Source organism: Saccopteryx leptura, chromosome 13, assembly GCF_036850995.1.
Source record: "Saccopteryx leptura isolate mSacLep1 chromosome 13, mSacLep1_pri_phased_curated, whole genome shotgun sequence".
Lineage (NCBI taxonomy): Eukaryota > Metazoa > Chordata > Mammalia > Chiroptera > Emballonuridae > Saccopteryx > Saccopteryx leptura.
Window position 1 is genome coordinate 36,333,362 of NC_089515.1, and position 20,125 is coordinate 36,353,486.

Sequence of the window (20,125 nt, forward strand, 5' to 3'; positions counted from 1 at the left end):
TCTTTGTAACCTACAAAAGAAGCAGTCTCGTTTACGTCTGCCTGGGCCTACAAAACCAGAGCGCTCCTGGCAGCTATATACAATATCCAGACTGGCTTTCCACAACTTCAGCAACGCTCATTGTTAGGAAGGAGGCTAACTCCTCCATAACTCCTGTTCTATGATGGCGGGGTCTGTTCTAGCTAAAGCTGAAACAGCTCACCTTCTCAGGGATCTCACTTCTCCTCCCCACTAGACCCTTCTCGTCAGCAGCGGGCAGAGCCAAGTCTCAGCCACCTGACAAAATCTCCACAGCAGGTTGTGACCCACCAACTTCTTTACGTCTCTGTTCCCCATGGTGTTAGATTTCTCAAGCAAAGTCAGCACACTGACTGCATTTGTTTCACACCTCTATCATTTCCATAACAACTGGTTTTTTTTTTTTGTTTTTGTTTTTGTTTTGTATTTTTCTGAAGCTGGAAACGGGGAGAGACAGTCAGACAGACTCACACATGCGCCCAACCGGGATCCACCCAGCACGCCCACCAGGGGGCGATGCTCTGCCCCTCCGGGCTGTCGCTCTGCCGTGACCAGAGCCACTCTAGCGCCTGGGGCAGAGGCCAAGGAGCCATCCCCAGCGCCCGGGCCATCTTTGCTCTAATGGAGCCTTGGCTGAGGGAGGGGAAGAGAGACAGAGAGGAAGGAGGGGGGGTGGAGAAGCAAATGGGCGCTTCTCCTATGTGCCCTGGCCGGGAATCGAACCCGGGTCCCCCACACGCCAGGCCGACGCTCTACCGCTGAGCCAACCGGCCAGGGCCTCCATAACAACTGTTTTTGATATGGCAACTGATGGCTTTCCAGTCAATAGATTCAAAGACATTTTTTACCCTAGCTCCTTCCTGCTTGACTGTTCAGGCATTACTGTTTTTCCCTTTCCCATTACTCGTTGTCTTCCTGCTTGTCAGAAGGTTCTGCCTCAACCTCCAACCTTAGCTTATCCTCCTCTACCACTGAATTCCCCAGGCCTCTGTCCTAGACCTTCTCTTCCCACAACACACTGGACCGTGGAGTCTCATCCGCCCCCATGCTCTCAATTCTCTACGGGGCGACACTTCCAAGTCAGGGTCTTTGATTAGGACCATTCCTCTGAGGGCCATGCCATTCTTTCCAACTGCCATCCTAGGCTCCATTGGAACCTTGATGATAACCCACTAGGTCTCCAACGCCATGCCCTCAAACCTGCTTCTCCACGTATGTCCCACCTCAGGAAATGGTCCCACCATCGACCTACCTGGCTGCTCAGCCCACACCCGGGAGCCTTCATCCTGTATCCAATCAACTGTCAAATCCCATCAACCTTCCCAGCTGATGCCCCCAAAACCACTCTTGAGTGCCGCTGACCCACCTCTACCACAAAACCTCCCTTGGTTAAGATCTCTAAGGGCTTGCAAATGCTCGCCCAGACCAACCTCCCTGACCTCATCCCAGGTCAGCCAGTTCAACAGGCTCAACCCTAGTGGTGGCGCTTCATTTCCCAGAACACACAATGCTTTCCTTGGCTTAGGGACTTTCATAATCCATCCTGTCTATGTGAATACTGTCCCCCACTCAGCACTTGTAAACACGTGCTGACTCTTCTGGCCCCAGCCTGAACATCAACTTCCTCAAACTGGCCCCGAGCATCCTTTATTTACCACCTCTACCTTATAAAATATTCCACACAGACTGTGTATCATTCAGAGAAATACCCCCAGCCCCCACCTTATATATTCTTGTTCATGTGAGTTCAATGACTAACAGTTGACAAAGGATTCATATACTGTGGTATCCCTGTACATGTGCCAAGAATGGAAGAAATTGTTATACTGTGTGACTTCTGAGGACAGGGAGAGTGAGCACGTGTCATACGTTGGGGATGGGAGGGGTGTAAGAACAGAGTAAGGTGAAAAACAAAACACTTCAACATTAACCAATATACTTTATAAGCGCAAAAAGAGAGAATTAACTTACCAAAACATTGCAGTGAGATGGATCCGAAACAATAATTGTCAGTCTAGTTAAAATTTTTATCGGTCTTGATTTTCCCTACAATCAAAACCATACCATCAGAAAAGCACAAAATACAAATGACTGCTTTTCTACTTTACCAATAGAACTATTCATTAAAAGATAGAAGCAACAGGGGCAATAAAGATCAGTAAAACCTAGTCTTCGTTCTCAAGAAAATTATTGTAAATACAGCTAGAGAAAAAAGATGTATGTTAAACCACATAGTGAGATAACTTAAAGATTGTAGGACTATAGAGGAGAGATCACCAAAGTATGGAATTGATCATAAGAGAATGTTTCACCGAAGAGCTGAGTCTTGATGGAAAGGTTAGACTGGTCCACGGAGGACGGGGCAGGGCAGAGAAGAGAACCATACATATCAATGAGCATGCGCGCACAGGATGAACTGGCATTATGCTTCTCAAACAACAGAACACCTACCTGTACAATTGGCAAAGTTGTAAAGAGTTCTGAAACAGCTACTGGTTTTTCTATTTCCTACAACAAACAATAAACAGTCACCCTAGATTGTCCATGTCAATGGGACAAAGCATAAAGGAAAACTTACTAGGGGTTTGCAGAAAAAATAACTGAAAAAAAAAGAAAAAGCAAGCTACTTTTTGGTATTTAGAAACACTAAAATTAGCTTTTTTTCTTAAAATAAAAGGAAGGAAGCTGAAGGGCAGAGAAGCAGCTGTAAATATCAATGTGTAGGAGGAATGAAAAGTTGTTTTCAGAGTAAAATAATCTGTAAAGTATAGTTGGCCTAAAGAGAAATATATATATTTACTAGTGTTTATGAGGAAAGTTAATGAGGTCATAACAATTAAAAAAACTTAATTTTGTAATTATAGTCAGTAACAATGTGCTTTTAAAAAAGTGACTTTACTGAAAGTGACTTAATTAACATCAAATCAATTTTAAGAATCTTCAGAGCATGCCCTAGGACAGGGGTCGGGAAACTTTTTGGCTGAGAGATCCATGAACGCCACATATTTTAAAATGTAATTCTGTGAGAGCCATACAACGACCCGTGTACGTTAGGCATTATCCAATAAAAATTTGGTGTTGTCCCAGAGGACAGCTGTGATTGGCTCCAGCCACCCGCAACCATGAACATGAGCGGTAGGAAATGAATGGATTGTAATACGTGAGAATGTTTTATATTTTTAACGTCATTATTTTTTTTTTAAAGATTTGTCTGTGAGCCAGATGCAGCCATCAAAAGAGCCACATCTGGCTTGCGAGCCATAGGTTCCCGACCTCTGCCCTAGGACTTCACAAAAGCTATCAACTACACAAATGTGCATGAACTCAACTATTACAGAATAAGAATAGTGCACAGACAGTGGATTTAAAAGGACTGCAAGGAAATATGCTTATCTGTAGGTTCCATATTACTAATATAAACAAATAATTATAAAAACTGGTTATTATTAACTCCCAAAATTGTAATTTACCTGTTTCTTTTCCTTAAATTCAACAACGTGATTGATGGCAACAACTGAATATCCAACTGAAAAGAAAAATTGAACATTTTTCTTAAATGTAAACTCTCTTATTTGTATACATAGGCCCATCCCAATTCCAGATGTCAAGACCAGAAGGAATTTGCAGAATGGTATGGACTCTGGTGTCAGGCTGTCTGCTTTCAAATCTAAGCATTACCACTTCCAAGTTTCAGGCTCTTCATGTGTCAAATGGTGCTAACAGAACTCATCATACACCTGTCATGAGAATTAAATGAGACAACGCATGTAGGGTGTTTTAGAACAGGGCCTGGCGCACAGTTAAGTCTCTGACCTGACTTTGGGATATGCAACCAGCATGATACTAAATACCTATAACTTGTGTATCTCCTCTCAAACTACCATTCTCTTTCATGCTCCTTCTTTCATTTTCATTCCATCAACTTTATACTTTTTCAGCATCATCTTTATTCTCACTCATTTCTTTTGCTTTTTTACCCTTTCTACTCCCTTGTGAGGCCCTTTTCCATAAAAGAAATGGAGTAATGACTCCCTCACACTCTCCACTGCTCTTTTTCAGCTGCCCACCATCAAGATTGGGAACTCTTTGCCTGACCAGGTGGTGGCTCAATGGATAGAGCATTGGCATGGGATGCTGAGGACCCAGGTTCAAAACCCTGAGGTCACCGGCTTGAGTGTGGGATCACCAGCTTGAGCATAGGCTCCCCAGCTTGAGTGTGGGGTCCCTGGCTAGAGGATGGGGTCGCCAGCTTGATGGTGGGGTTGCTGGCTTGAGCGTGGGATCATAGACGTGATCCCATGGTTGCCAGCTTGATGGTGGGGTTACTGGCTTGAGCGTGGGATCATAGACGTGATCCCATGGTCGCCAGCTTGATGGTGGGGTTGCTGGCTTGAGCACGGCGTCACGCGCTCTGCTTCAGCCCCTAGGTCAAGGCACATATGAGAAAGCAATCAATGAATAACTGAGGTCTGAGGTGCTGCAACAAAGACTTGATGCTTCTCATTTCTCTCCCTTCCTGTCTGTCTCTCCCTGTCTGTCCCTCTCTCTCCAAAAAAAAAAAAAAAAAAAAAAGGTTGGGAACTCTTTGAGGCCAGGGCCTGCCTTGCGCTATCAGCCTCAGCACAGAGCACTGTTCTGGGCATTTAGACAACCAAAATAATGTCTAAATCATTATTCTTATCTTCAAGTTATTTAACCAGCAATGAGGATGGGGGGCAGGGCACAGGATATTAAAACATGATGCATATTAATGCTAAAATAGTGCTCCTCCCTCTCATCAGTTTGTCCAACTTCCTTCTTTTTCTCCTCACTCAAATATTTATTGAGTATCCATTACTTGACAAGCCATGTGCTAAGTGTTGAGAATACAGAAAAATCAGGCCCTGGCCAGTTTGCTCAGTGCTAGAGTGCCCACCCAGCATGTGGAAGTCCCGGGTTGGATTCTCAGTCAGGACACACATGAGAAGCGACCATCTGCTTCTCCACCCCTCCCTTACCCCCTCCTCCTCCCACAGCCATGGCTCGATAGATTCTAGCACTGTTGGCCCCGGTCACTTTGGATGGCTCCCTGGAGCCTGCCTCAGGCACTAAAAATAGCTTGGTTGAGAGCATGGCCCCAGATGGGCAGAGAATCTTCCCCAGACAGGGGTCCCAGGATGGATCTGGGCCGGTTGCATATGGGACTCTGTCTCTATCTCTCCTCCTCACTTAATTAAAAAAGAAAAGAAAAAAAATTAAGAAAAAGAAGAAATACCAAAAGATAAAAGAGAAATTTGCCTGTTACTTTGTGCTTCACCTTTCACTCAGTTAAATGAACCAAGCCCCACCTCTACCACCATTCTTCACTCAGTTAAATGAACCAAGCCCCACCTCTACCACCATTCTTCACTCAGTTAAATGAACCAAGCCCCACCTCTACCACCATTCTTCACTCAGTTAAATGAACCAAGCCCCACCTCTACCACCACTCTTCACTCAGTTAAATGAACCAAGCCCCACCTCTACCACCATTCTTCACTCAGTTAAATGAACCAAGCCCCACCTCTACCACCACTCTTCTCCGGACTCTTAAGTCTACTCTAAGCTTTCTTGTTATATCCACTTGGGATACCCTTTGGCCACTAAACAATGTCCCTACTATCTTTCAGAACTAGATTTAATTTCTCCACAAACTTTTCCTAGACTACTCATCTGGTATCTTGGTATTACTTTCCCAATTGGCCTCTGGTGTAACTTTCACTTGTATAGCATATTTCTGAAGTTTATCATTGGCTTCTTACATCTCATGATAAACTAAGAACCAGGGCTCTGTGTCTTCTCTATTCTTTGAAAATTTTCACTCACCAAACTGCAGTCCTTTACCTTTGACTTATAAATTGGTGTAACTTTCTGTCATGTGAGTTTTCATTTAATTTTAATTATATATACTTTATCATATTTCCTTTGAGCATATTTTATATTCGGGCAATTTTCTAAACAAGTCATTAAAACTTTTCTGTATTTTTTTTAAAGGTGTACATACAGGTTATCAATTTATTCCATAAACATTAATTGAGTAATCACCACAAACCAGGTCTGTTGAGTGTGCTGAGCAGACAAAATAAAAAAATAAATAGAAAGTCTTGGTTCCACTCTAAAGAAAATCATGATTCATTCAGTAAGAGAATGGCATCAGAAAAAGCTTCATTAAGAAAGTAACACCAAGCCCTGGCCGGTTGGCTCAGCGGTAGAGCGTCGGCCTGGCGTGCGGGGGACCCGGGTTCGATGCCCGGCCAGGGCACATAGGAGATGCGCCCATTTGCTTCTCCACACCCCCGCCCCCCTCCTTCCTCTCTGTCTCTCCAGCCAAGGCTCCATTGGAGCAAAGATGGCCCGGGTGCTGGGGATGGCTCCTCGGCCTCTGCCCCAGGCGCTAGAGTGGCTCTGGTCGCGGCAGAGCGACGCCCCAGAGGGGCAGAGCATTGCCCCCTGGTGGGCGTGCCGGGTGGATCCCGGTCCTGCCGGAGTCTGTCTCTCCCCGTTTCCAGCTTCAGAAAAATACAAAAAACAACAACAACAACAACAAAAAAATACCAGACAAATTACAACCAGAAAACTGATTTTAAAGGAACCATTAAATAGAAGCGCACTAAACAGCCCAGATCATCATATCTACCTCCTTCTTTCTCCTGTGGGGAAAATATTCTCAGAGAGACAATGCTAATTAGAGGCTGCAATAGAAAGAGAAAGTCATTTTTCTACAGATACTTCATAAAGGGAAAAAGAAGAAATGGTGAACCCACTCTGCCAAGGAGTGGCTTTGTCTAGCGCCATCACTGGGAAGGATCATTTCCAGCTCTCACAGAGCTGAGAACTAAGGAATGGATCTTCCTGTAGAAACCTCTTGATTTTTAAACTTATCTATCCCCACATATAAGGAAGAAAACAGCAGTTATGATTAATTCCAATAATTAAAACAGGTTCTTATCTCTCAGGGCTTTCGTTTCCCTTGGATTCAAATAAGTACCATTTCGGCGTTTTGGGATGCTTCTCCACCCCCCTCCACCCCTCCATATATTGTCTCCTACCTGCCCTTCCTTTAAATATTATACCAACGCTCGCAGCCCCATGTCCCTCCCCATTTCTCTGAGCCCCACAGTGCTCCTCGTCTGCGCACCTACTTCCCACGTTTGCTGGGACACTGTCGTGAGAGGCAGACAAGAGGAGATGTTTTATCACTGGTGTCGGAGATTACCCTTGGAAGCCCTGGCTTCTACCATCCATCAGCTGCCGGGCCCTATGCAAATCCCCCCACCTTCCCACAGCCTCAGCCTCGTTCATTTGCAGGAAGGAAGGAGCTAGGCTGGGGTAACAGCTTCCCAGTGCCTTCGAATCTCCCGCGTTCGGGATCCCAGCAACACTGCGGTGGGGATCGGCTTCCAGGGACTTCCCAGAGACCCGAACGAGGAGGCCTAGCCGGGTCCCTCCCTATCGTATAGCCCAGCTGTCTGGTGGAGGGGCTGCAAGGCTTGGCAGGCACCGCGACCCGCGAAGCCGGGGCGACTCACGGTGAGCGGCGTTCTCCACGAGCCCGCGCAGCGCCTTCAAATCCGAGCCCACTCGCAGGTCCAAATCTGCAAACACCGCCATGCTGAAGTCACACAACCACTCGCGCGCCTGTCTGCGCAGCTGCTGGGCCCGCTCCTGAGGCATGCTGGGAATTGTAGTTTACCTAAGCAGTCGGTCCCTAGTTGATAGTTGAAGGTTCACAGGCACTTGTTTCTATCAGCAAAAATTAGTGTGTTGGAAACAACGCCCTGACTTCACTTCTTCTTTGTGGTCTTCTAAATGGTTTCTCCCAGAGTGGTTCAACTCGCCCATCATTCCTCATATTAAATGGTGCAGAAAGTGTTTTTTTTGTAATGCAAGTATACAGGATTCATTGAGCGCCTATCATGAATCAGAAACTCTCCTTAATGGCTGGAAATGCCTTTTTAAAAGTACCTCAATAATCCATTTTTCTTTCCTTCCTTTAAAGTACATGCTGTTATTTAAAATGGGTTTATCCTGAAGAGGGGCAATGTGACCCAAAACCTTGAAAGCGGACTGTCTGAGAAAAGCAGAGGGTCTCCCGCCCCCCATTCTGAACTGGCTGCGACATAACACGTTGCTTTCTGTCACACTTAACATCTTCAACCACAAGATGGCAGGTCTCTCCCTAGAATGACCAGTGAGCTCCAACAATAGTTTGGCAAATGACAGGTTTGTTAAGGGCAGTGCAAAATTGAAGTATTTTACAGTTTCCAGTAGAGAAATGTACAAGGTAGTATCAACAAAAGTTCCCTGCCACCAATCCATTGTGAACAGGAGTCCCAATCAGTGGTCGTAAAAGACAAATTTTACTCAGGTAAACAGTTTACAAACTAGGGGATCTAGCCTCTAGAGCAGGGGTCTCAAACTCAACTCAGCATGTGGGCCGCAGAGCAAGATCACAGCCATTCGGCGGGCCGCACTAGGTCTACAAAAGGCAACTGTTACGCAACACTTTTCAGTGTCACAAAACGACCAGAAACTGTAGTTCGCATCACAACTGCTGTTAACTAAGCTAATATCTAGCTAGGATGCTAGAGAAATGAAAAATACAAGTAGGCCCCTAGGCTTACTTAATTTTATCCAAAATATTTTGAACTTTGTGGATTAGTCTGCGGGCCGCACAAAATTGTTCGGCGGGCCGCATGCAGCCCGCGGGCCACGAGTTTGAGACCCCTGCTCTAGAGTAAATGTAAAGTGGGCCTAAGGTCTGGCCTGGTCCCTGATTGGTTCAATTTTTCTGAAAATTAGGAATCCACATTAATAAGTTTGATTGGTTCAAAAAGCATGGTTCTGATTGGTCAGGATCACAGGTTCTGATTGGTTGTTATGAAGCGGCTTTGTGAGGATACAGCTGTGCAGCTCTGATTGAACAGGGCAATTCTCAGCCCATGGGTTAAAATATGATACCAGCAACTCCTTTATAAGGGTTGACTCAAATGGCAGAAACAGTGCAGAAGGCTTGACAGCTCAGTCTGTAGCTTTTACCTGAAATGCAATATGCATAACAAGCCTCTGTTAACAATAGCTATAAACTCTGATTATGAATTTGCGCCCAGTTAACCACAGCAGTCCTTTTTCACAGGTATATTTCTTCCTAGGATCAACAGTGGTTATTTATCCTATATATAATATTTGATGTTTCCATATTTTTAGACTTTGTATAAATGAACTCTTGAAAATTGATAAATCAGGCCCTGGCCGGTTGGCTCAGTGATAGAGCATCGGCCTGGTGTGCAGGAGTCCTGGGTTCGATTCCCAGCCAGGGCACACAGGAGAAGCGCCCATCTGCTTCTCCACCCCTCCCCCTCTCCTTCCTCTCTGTCTCTCTCTTCCCCTCCCACAGCGAGGCTCCATTGGAGCAAAGATGGCCCGGGCGCTGGGGATGGCTTCTTGGCCTCTGCCCCAGGCGCTAGAGTGGCTCTGGTCGCGACAGAGCGACGCCCCAGATGGGCAGAGCATCGCCTCCTGGTGGGCGTGCCGGATGGATCCCGGGTGGGGCGCATGCGGGAGTCTGTCTGACTGCCTCCTGGTTTCCAGCTTCAGAAAAATACAAAAAAAAAAAAAAAAAAAAAAAGGAAGAAAATTGATAAATCAATTATCCAACAACATAAACATATGGAATAATACATTAGTGCTTCTCAAACTATGTGTGATGAAGGGCCAGTTTTCCCCCACCCTAGTTCTTTACAGACTAGTACATGGTCCCTTGTGCACTACCAGTAGGCAGCTGTGGGCTCGTAAGTCTAATGTGACAACATCTCAACTGCTCTATACTTGGCTGAATAAGAAGAGTCCACTGATTGGTGGCTTGGCTATCTAGACCAGGGGTCCCCAAACTACGGCCCCCTGAGGCCATTTATCCGGCCCCCGCCGCACTTCTGGAAGGGGCACCTCTTTCATTGGTGGTCAGTGAGAGAGCGACGCAAAGCGTGGCGTTGCTCACGTACAGTACTACTTCCGGTGACGCGGGATGCACGTGTCACGGCTCTGGAAGCCGTCATATCACTTGTTACGGCTAGCAGTGACAAATATGGAACCGGACATTGACCATCTCATAAGCCAAAAGCAGGCCCATAGTTCCCATTGAAATACTGGTCAGTTTGTTGATTTAAATTTACTTGTTCTTTATTTGAAATATTGTATTTGTTCCCATTTTGTTTACTTTAAAATAAGATATGTGCAGTGTGCATAGGGATTTGTTCCTAGTGTTTTTTATAGTCTGGCCCTCCAACGGTCTGAGGGACAGTGAACTGGCCCTCTGTGTAAAAAGTTTGGGGACCCCTGATCTAGACAATGCCGAAGTACTGTAAAATTTCCCAAACATTTTCAATTTCTGTACTTACCACAAACAGTACACATAGTCTCTGGTCTGTGGACCACGCCTTAATTAGTATTCCTTTATATGATTTCTTTGTTGGTCTCAGAAGGGAATTTTAAGAGGGATCTGTTCCATGTACTAGTATGCAATTCTCATCTTGGTTAAATATTTTGCTTTTTACAGTGTTTGATATTTCCTAAGTAAAAACAAAAGAAATTTTTACTTCTGCAAAATGAACAAGGTCATACAAAGCAAACCATTTGCTTTTCGTTAGAAAATCTAGTGTAATTCTGTAGGATCACACAGGCATTTCATCTATGGCCACAAAAATCTAAATTGGTCAGAAAAATGACCAATGTGTGGTAAAGGTGAACAAGATGACAATTTAATTACTTGATGCCAGCATTGGACAAAAGAAGGCTTCTTTCCTGGGAAGTCATGGTGCTGTTGCTGTCAACTGTCTCTGTTAGATTTATTTTCTCATCTTCACCCTGGGCCTAGGTGAAGAGGAAGAGAAAGGGTGAGAAATTGAAAAACAGTTATTGAGCACTTTACAGAGGGCCAGCCAATTTGCGAAGTACTTGTCTACATGTTTTAATTTTCGAAGCAACTGTGAGCTAAGTACCATTTTTTTTTTTTTTTTGCAACAAATGTACTTTACATCTGAGAAATCTAAGGCTTAGATCAGGGGTCCCCAACCCTTTTACACAGGGGGCCAGTTCACTGTCCCTCAGACCATTGGAGGGCCGGACTATAAAAAAAACTATGAACAAATCCCTATGCACACTGCACATATCTTATTTTAAAGTAAAAAAACAAAACGGAAACAAATAAAATATTTAAAATAAAGAACAAGCAAATTTAAATCAACAAACTGACCAGTATTTCAGTGGGAACTATGGGCCTGCTTTTGGCTAATGGGATGGTCAATGTGCTCCTCTCACTGACCACCAATGAAAGAGGTGCCCCTTCTGGAAGTGCGGCGGGGGCGGATAAATGGCCTTGGGCGCTGCATGCGGCCCGCGGGCCGTAGTTTGGGGACTCCTGGCTTAGATGATAGTGGTAGTAGAAGTTCATGTGGATTCAGGCAGTTTGGTTCAGTTCTCATTTTGCTATAATCTCCCGGACAAAGCACACAGAGAGGAGAGTTGGAGGATGGGAGGGGAGGTGGGAGGGAAGCAGAAGTAGAGTAGGAGAGGGAGGGACAGGAAGGAGTGGAATTGGGGAGGGAGAAGTGGGAAGAGGAAAACTATAGGACAGAGTAAGAAGCAGGAAAGAGGGGCAGATGTTGGCCTGTAGGGGTAGCTGAGGCAGCAAGGCTCTGGAGTTTGAAGGAAGCCCTGACATTTCTGACTGGAAAATAATGGCACTGTATAATTCCTCTAAGTACTTTGTATCCATTATCTGACTTAATCCTCATGCTGAGCCAATGAGAGATATATTGTTATTTCTGTTATATCAGGGAAGAGTCCTGGGTTCAGAGAGAATGGCTCTTGCATCATTGCCTCTTGCTTGGGGGAACTTAGAGAGGGTGGGTTTTGGTTTCCAAAACAACTTTTGATCCCATGTTTGTCTTCCTGAGTCCCTCTTTCTTGGGATGGCCCATTAAAGTCACCATATGCTGGGTTAGTCTTTGCCTTATCCTCATTTCATTTGGTTTACATTTCCTGGGTGTGCCGAGAAACAGTCCACTGGGCTCCTGCCCTCTAGCGGCCGAGCTGAGGCAAGGCAAGAAAGCAATGTTATAACATGATTGTGCACAGGTGCGTCGAGAGCATATGACGGGGTCTTCTCTCCCAGGTTGAGGGGGAAGTCTAAGAGATTTGGAGAGAATAAAGGATGATTTCCTGAAAGAGTTAATGCTTAAATTAAGTTTTGAATCAAGTATGAAACTGAGAAGCAGTAAGACACAGAGGTCTGGGGTATAGCTAGAGCTGGCATAAAGGAGGTAGTACTCAGTCAAAAATTGCAGATTTAGCCCTGGCCGCCCCCTGGTGGGCGTGCCGGGTGGATCCCGGTCGGGCGCATGCGGGAGTCTGACTGTCTCTCCCTGTTTCCAGCTTCAGAAAAAAAAAAAAAAAAATGCAGATTTAATCATTGAAACCACGATCTATTATTGTTCCCCTTCATACTCATGTCAACACAAGTGTAGCACCATTGAATATATTTAATTACCTAAACACATGGCCAAAATTTCACTAAATTGTACATATGGTACACTAGCATGTTATATCAGCAACTCAGACAGAACTCTCTCTCTTGTTTCCAAGGATGAAGCACTTACAGGAATTGCTGCACAAACTTTAAAAAATGCCCTTCCTCCTAGCAGACTTTTATTTGCCCCTCTCCACCACATGCCTGTTAAGTTTGTGCAGTAAACTACTCCCAGAGGCCCCGATAGAGCATTCTAGAGGAATTAATTGCTAAACCTAGAACTCTAATGGAATTCCATAGGACCTCTCTCATTAATTCCTCCCTCATCTTGCTTTACCACAGAAACTCCCATTACTGACCTGATATCATGAGAATCTGTCTATCTTCTGAGCCGGGGTAATCTATCTATTCCTGCTTGCAATGTTAGTTTTTTTTTTTAAATATATATTTTTAATTTTTATTTATTTATTTATTCATTTTAGAGAGGAGAGAGAGAGGGAGAGAGAGAGACAGAGAGGAGAGAGAGACAGGGGGGAGGAGCTGGAAGCATCAACTCCCATATGTGCCTTGACCAGGCAAGCCCAGGGTTTTGAACCGGCGACCTCAGCATTTCCAGGTCGACGCTTTATCCACTGCGCCACCACAGGTCAGGCAATGTTAGTTTTTTAAGTGCAATTAATATGAAAGTAAAATATTTTTATGTTTATGTTTCTAAATGTTTGAAAAGGACAGTTGGAGAAGGCTTGTGTATGATAAAAATCAGCATTGTGAAAATAAAGAGTATTCCTACCTCTCTAAGATGCAATGTATATCTATGACAGAAGAGTACAACTTAAGAGGTCATGAAAGAAATCAAAGTAATAACTATGACTGGTATATGGAAAAGATGCATGATGATAAACTTAATGAATGGAAAGAAAAGGACTGAAATTTGAACAGAGTTGACTTTTTCAATGCAAGTAAAATAAGTGATCAGATTAGTCAGGGTTCTCAAAAGAAATGGAACCAAGAGAATGTGTGTGTGTGTGTGTGTGTGTGTGTGTGTGTGTGTGATGTATGTGTGTGAGAGAGAGAGAAACTGGTTTTAAAAAAAGGAATTGGCTTGCGTGACTATGGAGGCTGACAAATCCTTTTTTCTTTTTCTTAGCACTTGTACACACATGAAAAAGAGAGCATGAGAGAGAGCGAGAGAGATGGGGGAGAGAGAGACAGAGACAGGAAGGGAGAGAGGTGAAAAGCATCAACTCATAGTTATGACTCCTTAGTTGTTCATTGATTGCTTTCTCATATGTGCATTGACTTGGGGGCTCCAGCCAAGCCAGTGACCCCTTGCTCAACCCAGTGACCTTTGGGCTCAAGCTAGCGACCATAGGGTCATGTATATGATCCCATGTTCAAGCTGGTGAACCCGTGCTCAAGCCAGATGAGCCACACTAAAGCTGGAGACCTCAGGGGTTTCAAACCTGGGTCCTCAGCATCCCAGGTCAACTCCTATCCACTGCACCACCTCCTGGTCAGGCAAGGCTGACAAGTTCTCACATCTGCAGCTGGAGAGTGGAAAGTACAGTTCTAGTCTGAAGACAGGCTGGCTCAAGGCCCAGGAAGAGCTGATATTTCAGTTTGAGTCCAATGGCAACAAAGAAAACCATTGTCCCAACTTGAAGGCAGTCAGGCAGGAGGAAACCTGCCTTACTTGAAGAAGGGTCAGATCTTTTGTTTTACTCAAGCCTTTAACTGACTGGATGAAACCCACTTACACTTGGGAGGTTAACCTGCTTTCCTCAGTCTACTGATGCAAATGCTAATCTCATTCAGAAGGAACCTCATTCACACAGCCGGAATAATGTTTGACCAAATATCTGGGCACACCATGGACCAGTCAAGTTGACAGGTAAAATTAACCAGCACAGTAATACAGCCTTGAAATTGTTTCATGTTTTGTGAAAAAACAACAACAAAAAAAAACAGAAACAAAACATTGCTTAGGAAATGAAAACTTTTTTCTGAAGGAAGTTTACAAGAATTTATATTGAAGGCAAGAGAAAGAATAGGTCCTAAACAGAAACTAGCATATGCAAACATAATAACTGTAGATTATGTTGCTTCATTGCTTGGGAATAACACTTAGAACTTGCAGAATACATTTAAAAACTTGCAGGATATATTTAAAAACTAAGTTATTTCTGGTATTTTCTTTTTTTTAATTAAAAATAATTTTTAAATGTTTATTTTATTGATTTTAGAGGAATGGGAGAGAGAGAGAGAGAGAGAGAGACAGGAACATTGATCTGCTCCTGTATGTGTCCTGATCATGGATTAAACCAACAACTAACTGCACTTCAGGACGGTGCTCTAACAGACTGAGCTATCTGGCCAGGGCTCATCTCTGGTATTTTCTTTTTTTTTCCTTTTGTATTTTTCTGAAGTTGGAAACAGGGAGGCAGTCAGACAGACTCCTGCATGTGCCCGACCGGGATCCACCCGGCATGCCCACCAGGGGGCGATGCTCTGCCCATCTGGGGCGTTGCTCTGTTGCAACCAGAGCCATTCTAGTGCCTGGGGCAGAGGCCATAGAGCCATCCTCAGCGCCCGGGCCAACTTTGCTCCAATGGAGCCTCAGCTGTGGGAGGGGAAGAGAGAGACAGAGAGGAAGGAGAGGGGGAGGGGTGGAGAAGCAGATGGGCGCTTCTCCTGTGTGCCCTGGCCAGGAATTGAACCCAGGACTCCTGCACGCCAGGCCGACGCTCTACCACTGAGCTAACCGGCCAGGGCTCTGGTATTTTCTATTGCAGCTGATAGGCAAGTAAATACATAGAACTATTTGTATTGTTGAGAATTTTTACTTGACTAAATCTTTTGGAAATGGTGCCTGAAAATGGCACATCATTAGGAAGTGACTTACTTTTGTGTATGGAGAAGAATTTTGAGAATTTTAAAGTAGCCAATGTATTGTACTATTAACTGGAAACAACTTTGAGCTCTAAACTTAAAAATGATATAAGTTATAGCTGTGGTAATTAATCATGCCTCACACCCAGTCCATACTCCAAGTAGCTGTAGTGTATGTAGTGGATGCTGAGGAAATTTTGAATGGCTGAAAGATACTTCCTAAGCTTCCCACGGAAGTTCTTTGTGGAATGTGTACCGAGGAATAGATTCCCCACTAGGGGGCGCGCAGGTACCACTTATCGTCCAAAACGGGTGGTACAAAGGAACTTGGTAATTAAAATAGTAAACGTGTTCTTGTATCTATCTGTTCTCTGGTTTTCTGTTCATCTATTTTTAAACAAATTTTTAAAGGTTATGTTTATTTTGTAAAGAGGATGAAAATTTCTAAATGGAAGTAACCAAAGGAAAAAAGCATACATTTTTTTTATAGTTAGGTATAACGTGAATGCAAGTAGAATAATTAAAGGGCACATATATCTAAATTAAAACAAAACTCACAACTCACTCTAAGCTAAGAAATTACTTTAAGTCATGAATGACTCTTGGTTATAGGTAATATTCTACACTTTTTTTTTTTCAACATTTAGTGAACACCTCGTATGTGGCAGGAATAAGAAAGTACCCTTGCCTTTGGGGAGTTCATAGTTTAATGGAGAAGACAGCCATGTAAACACGATGCACAATGTGACGCTAAGTGCTATAATAAAGATTTGACAGCTATGCTTTAAGAGCACAGAAAGGATGATATTAGCTATGATGAGGGGAACTGTCACAGAGAAGACATTCCTGTTTCCTAGACTAACTGCTTTTATTCGAACTGGGCCTCCCTAATATTTCTGTTGACAGATTTTGATCTTTGCCACTAACATGCGTGTTGTGTTTCTACGCTACCGCTCTATGGTTTGACTGGCAGCCACAGGGTAGTGTTTGGATGTTTACACACAATAATCTTAGCACTACACCTGTCTAAGCATTCTGGTTTTCTTAGTCTCTTCTCATCCGATTCTGGGGTCCAAGGACATTTCAGACAATTAGTTTAGTTGGGTAAAGCAATGGTGTGTAAAAGTGAACACCTAAATTTTTTTTGAGAAGTAAAAAATAGTCCTGTAGAAAGTCAGCTGCATTGTCATTAGGAATTACTGGAACCCCAGTTGGCATGGCATTCGTATGATTAGTGAGTTGCTAATGATTCCTGTGGCACAGAAAGCTTTATTTTGCTTATGTTGCTTAAATAAATCGAGATTGTCAGAGTATGCTGGCTTATGGGAAAACTCTCCTATACTTATATCCTACAGATAGGGATGTGTGGTTCTCGATAGATATGATTAAGCATATGCATTTGAATGAGCTAGAAGAGTATGTAGAGGAAAGATGAACTTATAAAAAGCCATCTCCTGGTGCAGGACTTAGCTGCTCTTCTGTTCTCCCCCAGAGCAGTTTTGAGAGAGGGGGATTGAGAGATGGGAGATTACATCACAAAGCTGTAATTTTCAGGTGCTCTCATTGACAGTTTAATGAGAATCCTATCATAGGCAAAGACAGTCTAGACAAGGTTGGGCACTTTTTAAAGCAGAAGAGTTATTTTTTAAATGAAACAAACAAAAGGTATAAAATCTAAAAACATGGTTTGATTGAGATGCCCAAACTTTTCTATTTAGCTCCAGTAAATAAACGTCAAAGAGTGCACATGTGTGTGGGTGAAGCAGCTTGTTGTTGTTAATAGTGGTGAAGGAAGCAGCACCTTGATGTAGATTTTATTTTATTTATTTATTTGTTTATTTTTGCTGTAGATTTTAGAACACTAGGAAACCAAGGGCAAAACAAAGAACAAATTGAAATGAACATTTAAGCATTTTATGTGTACTTTGTGAAGCTGTATCTTGCAGCTTTTTTTTGGAGAGAATTATGAAAAAGCATACACAAGATTTTACCATTTTTATGAAGATAGGATTATTTGCTACTCAAGGTTAGAGGGAAACTGAAAGAATTCCCGATTGTTGTGTCAGGACTTTTAAATAATACAGTGATAGATGAAACGTAAACTCAACATAAGCAAGGTAGGGCCGCAGAAGCTGAGATTTTCAATAACTATGGTTATGCGTTGTGACAGCTTATAAATTAAATCCTAGAACTCTTAGAAAATACACTCAGCCATCACCAGGGATAATATAATAGAGGTGACTGCTCTATAAAAAAGGGGAGTTTGGATCTAATGCTATATTGAAATGGGAGAGGAAGTAAGTTTGAAAGTAGCACTTCACTGAATATTTGATGGCTTTGTATGCAGTTAGTAAACAAGTGGCACAAGTTGTACACAAAAGCAAAAAAAAAAAAATCAGAGGTTGCTATGAAATACAAGTGGGTTGGGTAGAGGCTGGTAAGAGTGTAGGTGCAAATTATATTTCCTGTAGATTCAAATAAAAGTAAAATGATGGCTTTTCAAATTCTTTATATAATTAATTAATGTGAAATATTATTTAAAAGAGACAAGATAAGCTGACCTGATTACTCAAGAAAAAAAAAAGTAAAAAATATTTTGTAAAATGTATTACCTTAAGAAATTTTTAAGAGGCCTTGAGACAATTCTAAACCTCAAAACCAAAAAACGGGCCCTGGCCAGTTAGCTCAGTGGTAGAGCGTTGGCCTGGCGTGCAGGAGTCCCGGGTTTGATTCCCGGCCAGGGCACACAGGAGAAGCGCCCATATGCTTCTCCACCCCTCCCCCTCTCCTTCCTCTCTGTCTCTCTCTTCCTCTCCTGCAGTCAAGGCTCCATTGGAGCAAAGTTTGCCCAGGTGCTGAGGATGGCTCTGTGGCCTCCGCCTCAGGTGCTAGAATGGCTCTGATTGCGGCAGAGCGACGCCCCAGATGGGCAGAGCATCGCCCCCTGGTGGGCATGCCGGGTGGATTCCGGTCGGGCGCATGCGGGAGTCTGACTGCCTCCCCATTTCCAACTTCAGAAAAAAAAACAAACAAAAAAAAAAACAAAAAAAAACAAACCTCAAACGGAGACATTTCAATGCAGTCATGTATAATGTTGGATAAGTCGTTAAACATCTGCCATTCTCGATTTCCCTAGCTGTATCGATGAGTCAACAAATGGTTTTTTAAACAGTTTCTGGCTACTAACTAGTTTTATTTTGTCTAAAATTATGTTTAATTTTAACCTAAGTAAGGTTGAGGAACTTTCCTCATTCATCTTCTTAACTATAAAATAGCATTGCTTTGTGGCTTACATATTATCTTCTACTCTTCCTCTGACTCAATGTATTGATCTACCAGGTAGAGTAGAGTGCCTGACATTTTCATAATAATTAATGAGAGACCTGGGAACATTGGTCAACCATTTGGGGATTGTTTATCCGACTTAAAAAAATTATTTTTGAATGTTTAGAGGTAAAAATATGGACACAGTAATGATAAAATCCTGGGTTTGAAACCTATCGTTACTTACCATTGATGGCAATAGCAACTGTGTTTTCTTATCTGAAAAAATAGGGCTCATACCCACCTTGAAGAATGAGAGTATTATTCACCATTCAGATCAATACATTTCAGGGTTTCTATTCTTTCTCTTTCTCTTTATAATTTACTAGGACCTAACTAGAAAAAAAGTTTTAATTATTCTTAGAGTCTTAAACTAAAGAAATCACTGCTGGCTTCCAATGAAACCTTTAAACAAAATGAAGTAAATCTCACAAATAATAAAAATCAGCCACTCTGACAGGGTTTAAATACCAAAGGGGTTTTAGGCAATAGGCATGAAGTCAACATACACCTCCAGGCTTCTTCTGCAGAATATTATTGCCGGTCATTTCTTCATTTATGTGCAAAATTTCCAGAAAGCCCTGAGAAAATTAACCCTCCTTTCTACAGAACTAGGCGTTGAAGTCTGAATATAAAAGCAGCAGGTCCGCTTTCCCAGCTAGGAGGCCTGTTTCTAGACGCCTGGCGGGTTAGCAGGAATGGGTTTAAGCCCCCTGCTCCCCAGCTCTTTCCTGGTTGGTGCCAGGTCCTAAAAAGGCATCTTTCCCTCTCCCCTTTTTACTTTTCTCTTCATTTTCTGAGGTTCCGCTCCCTACCCCATTCTGGCCCCTCTCCTTTTCCATCTTCGCTTTCTCGCATAATAGGTCGAAATAGGAAACGGAAGTATCTATTTGTTGCGTGGGGTAACGTTCCAAAAGGCTTTTTTTCTTGAATTAAGGGAAAGAATTCCTCTCCGTGTTCTCGATCTTGCCATGAGTCGGAACGCCCGCGGTCTCCAGCCCAACCTCACCGAACGCTCGTTTACTACTGAGAGGAGGTGCGGGTGCACCGCAGGAGGTGCGGAGAAAGCCCCGCGAGCGGGCCTCGGGGTCCTGAGAGACGCGCCGCCCCCCGCCCCGTGCCGAGGCGCGGGTGGGCGGCGGCCCCTGCCCGGCGCGGGAAGCCCCGCCGGGGGCTGAGGCGCGAGGACAGCGGCGAGGCGGCGGAGGCGGCGGGGACGCGGCGCGGCTGCCGCAGGGGAGCGGCGGCGGCGGCGGCGGCGGCGGGCGCGAGGGGCGGGGCGCACTCCGCAACTTGTGCGGCTGCCTGCGCGGCGGCGGCTGGGGCTGCGGCTGCGGTGCGGACCGGCGG

At 43.9% G+C, this 20,125-nt stretch overlaps 1 protein-coding gene across 2 annotated transcripts in view; it reads right to left on the reverse strand.

Moving 5' to 3' along the window:
* Positions 1-7,677, reverse strand: part of RPP30 (ribonuclease P/MRP subunit p30) — a 35,252-nt gene extending 27,575 nt beyond the window's left edge. For both annotated transcript variants that reach the window (XM_066355813.1, XM_066355812.1), the window contains exons 1-4: positions 7,566-7,677; positions 3,489-3,544; positions 2,470-2,526; positions 1,990-2,064 (exon numbers count right to left, since the gene is read on the reverse strand). In XM_066355813.1, coding sequence (XP_066211910.1) covers positions 1,990-2,064; positions 2,470-2,526; positions 3,489-3,544; positions 7,566-7,647 — 270 coding nt within the window. In that variant the 5' untranslated portion in view covers positions 7,648-7,677. The remainder of the gene's footprint in view (positions 1-1,989; positions 2,065-2,469; positions 2,527-3,488; positions 3,545-7,565) is intronic.
* Between the last annotated feature and the right edge of the window lie 12,448 nt (positions 7,678-20,125).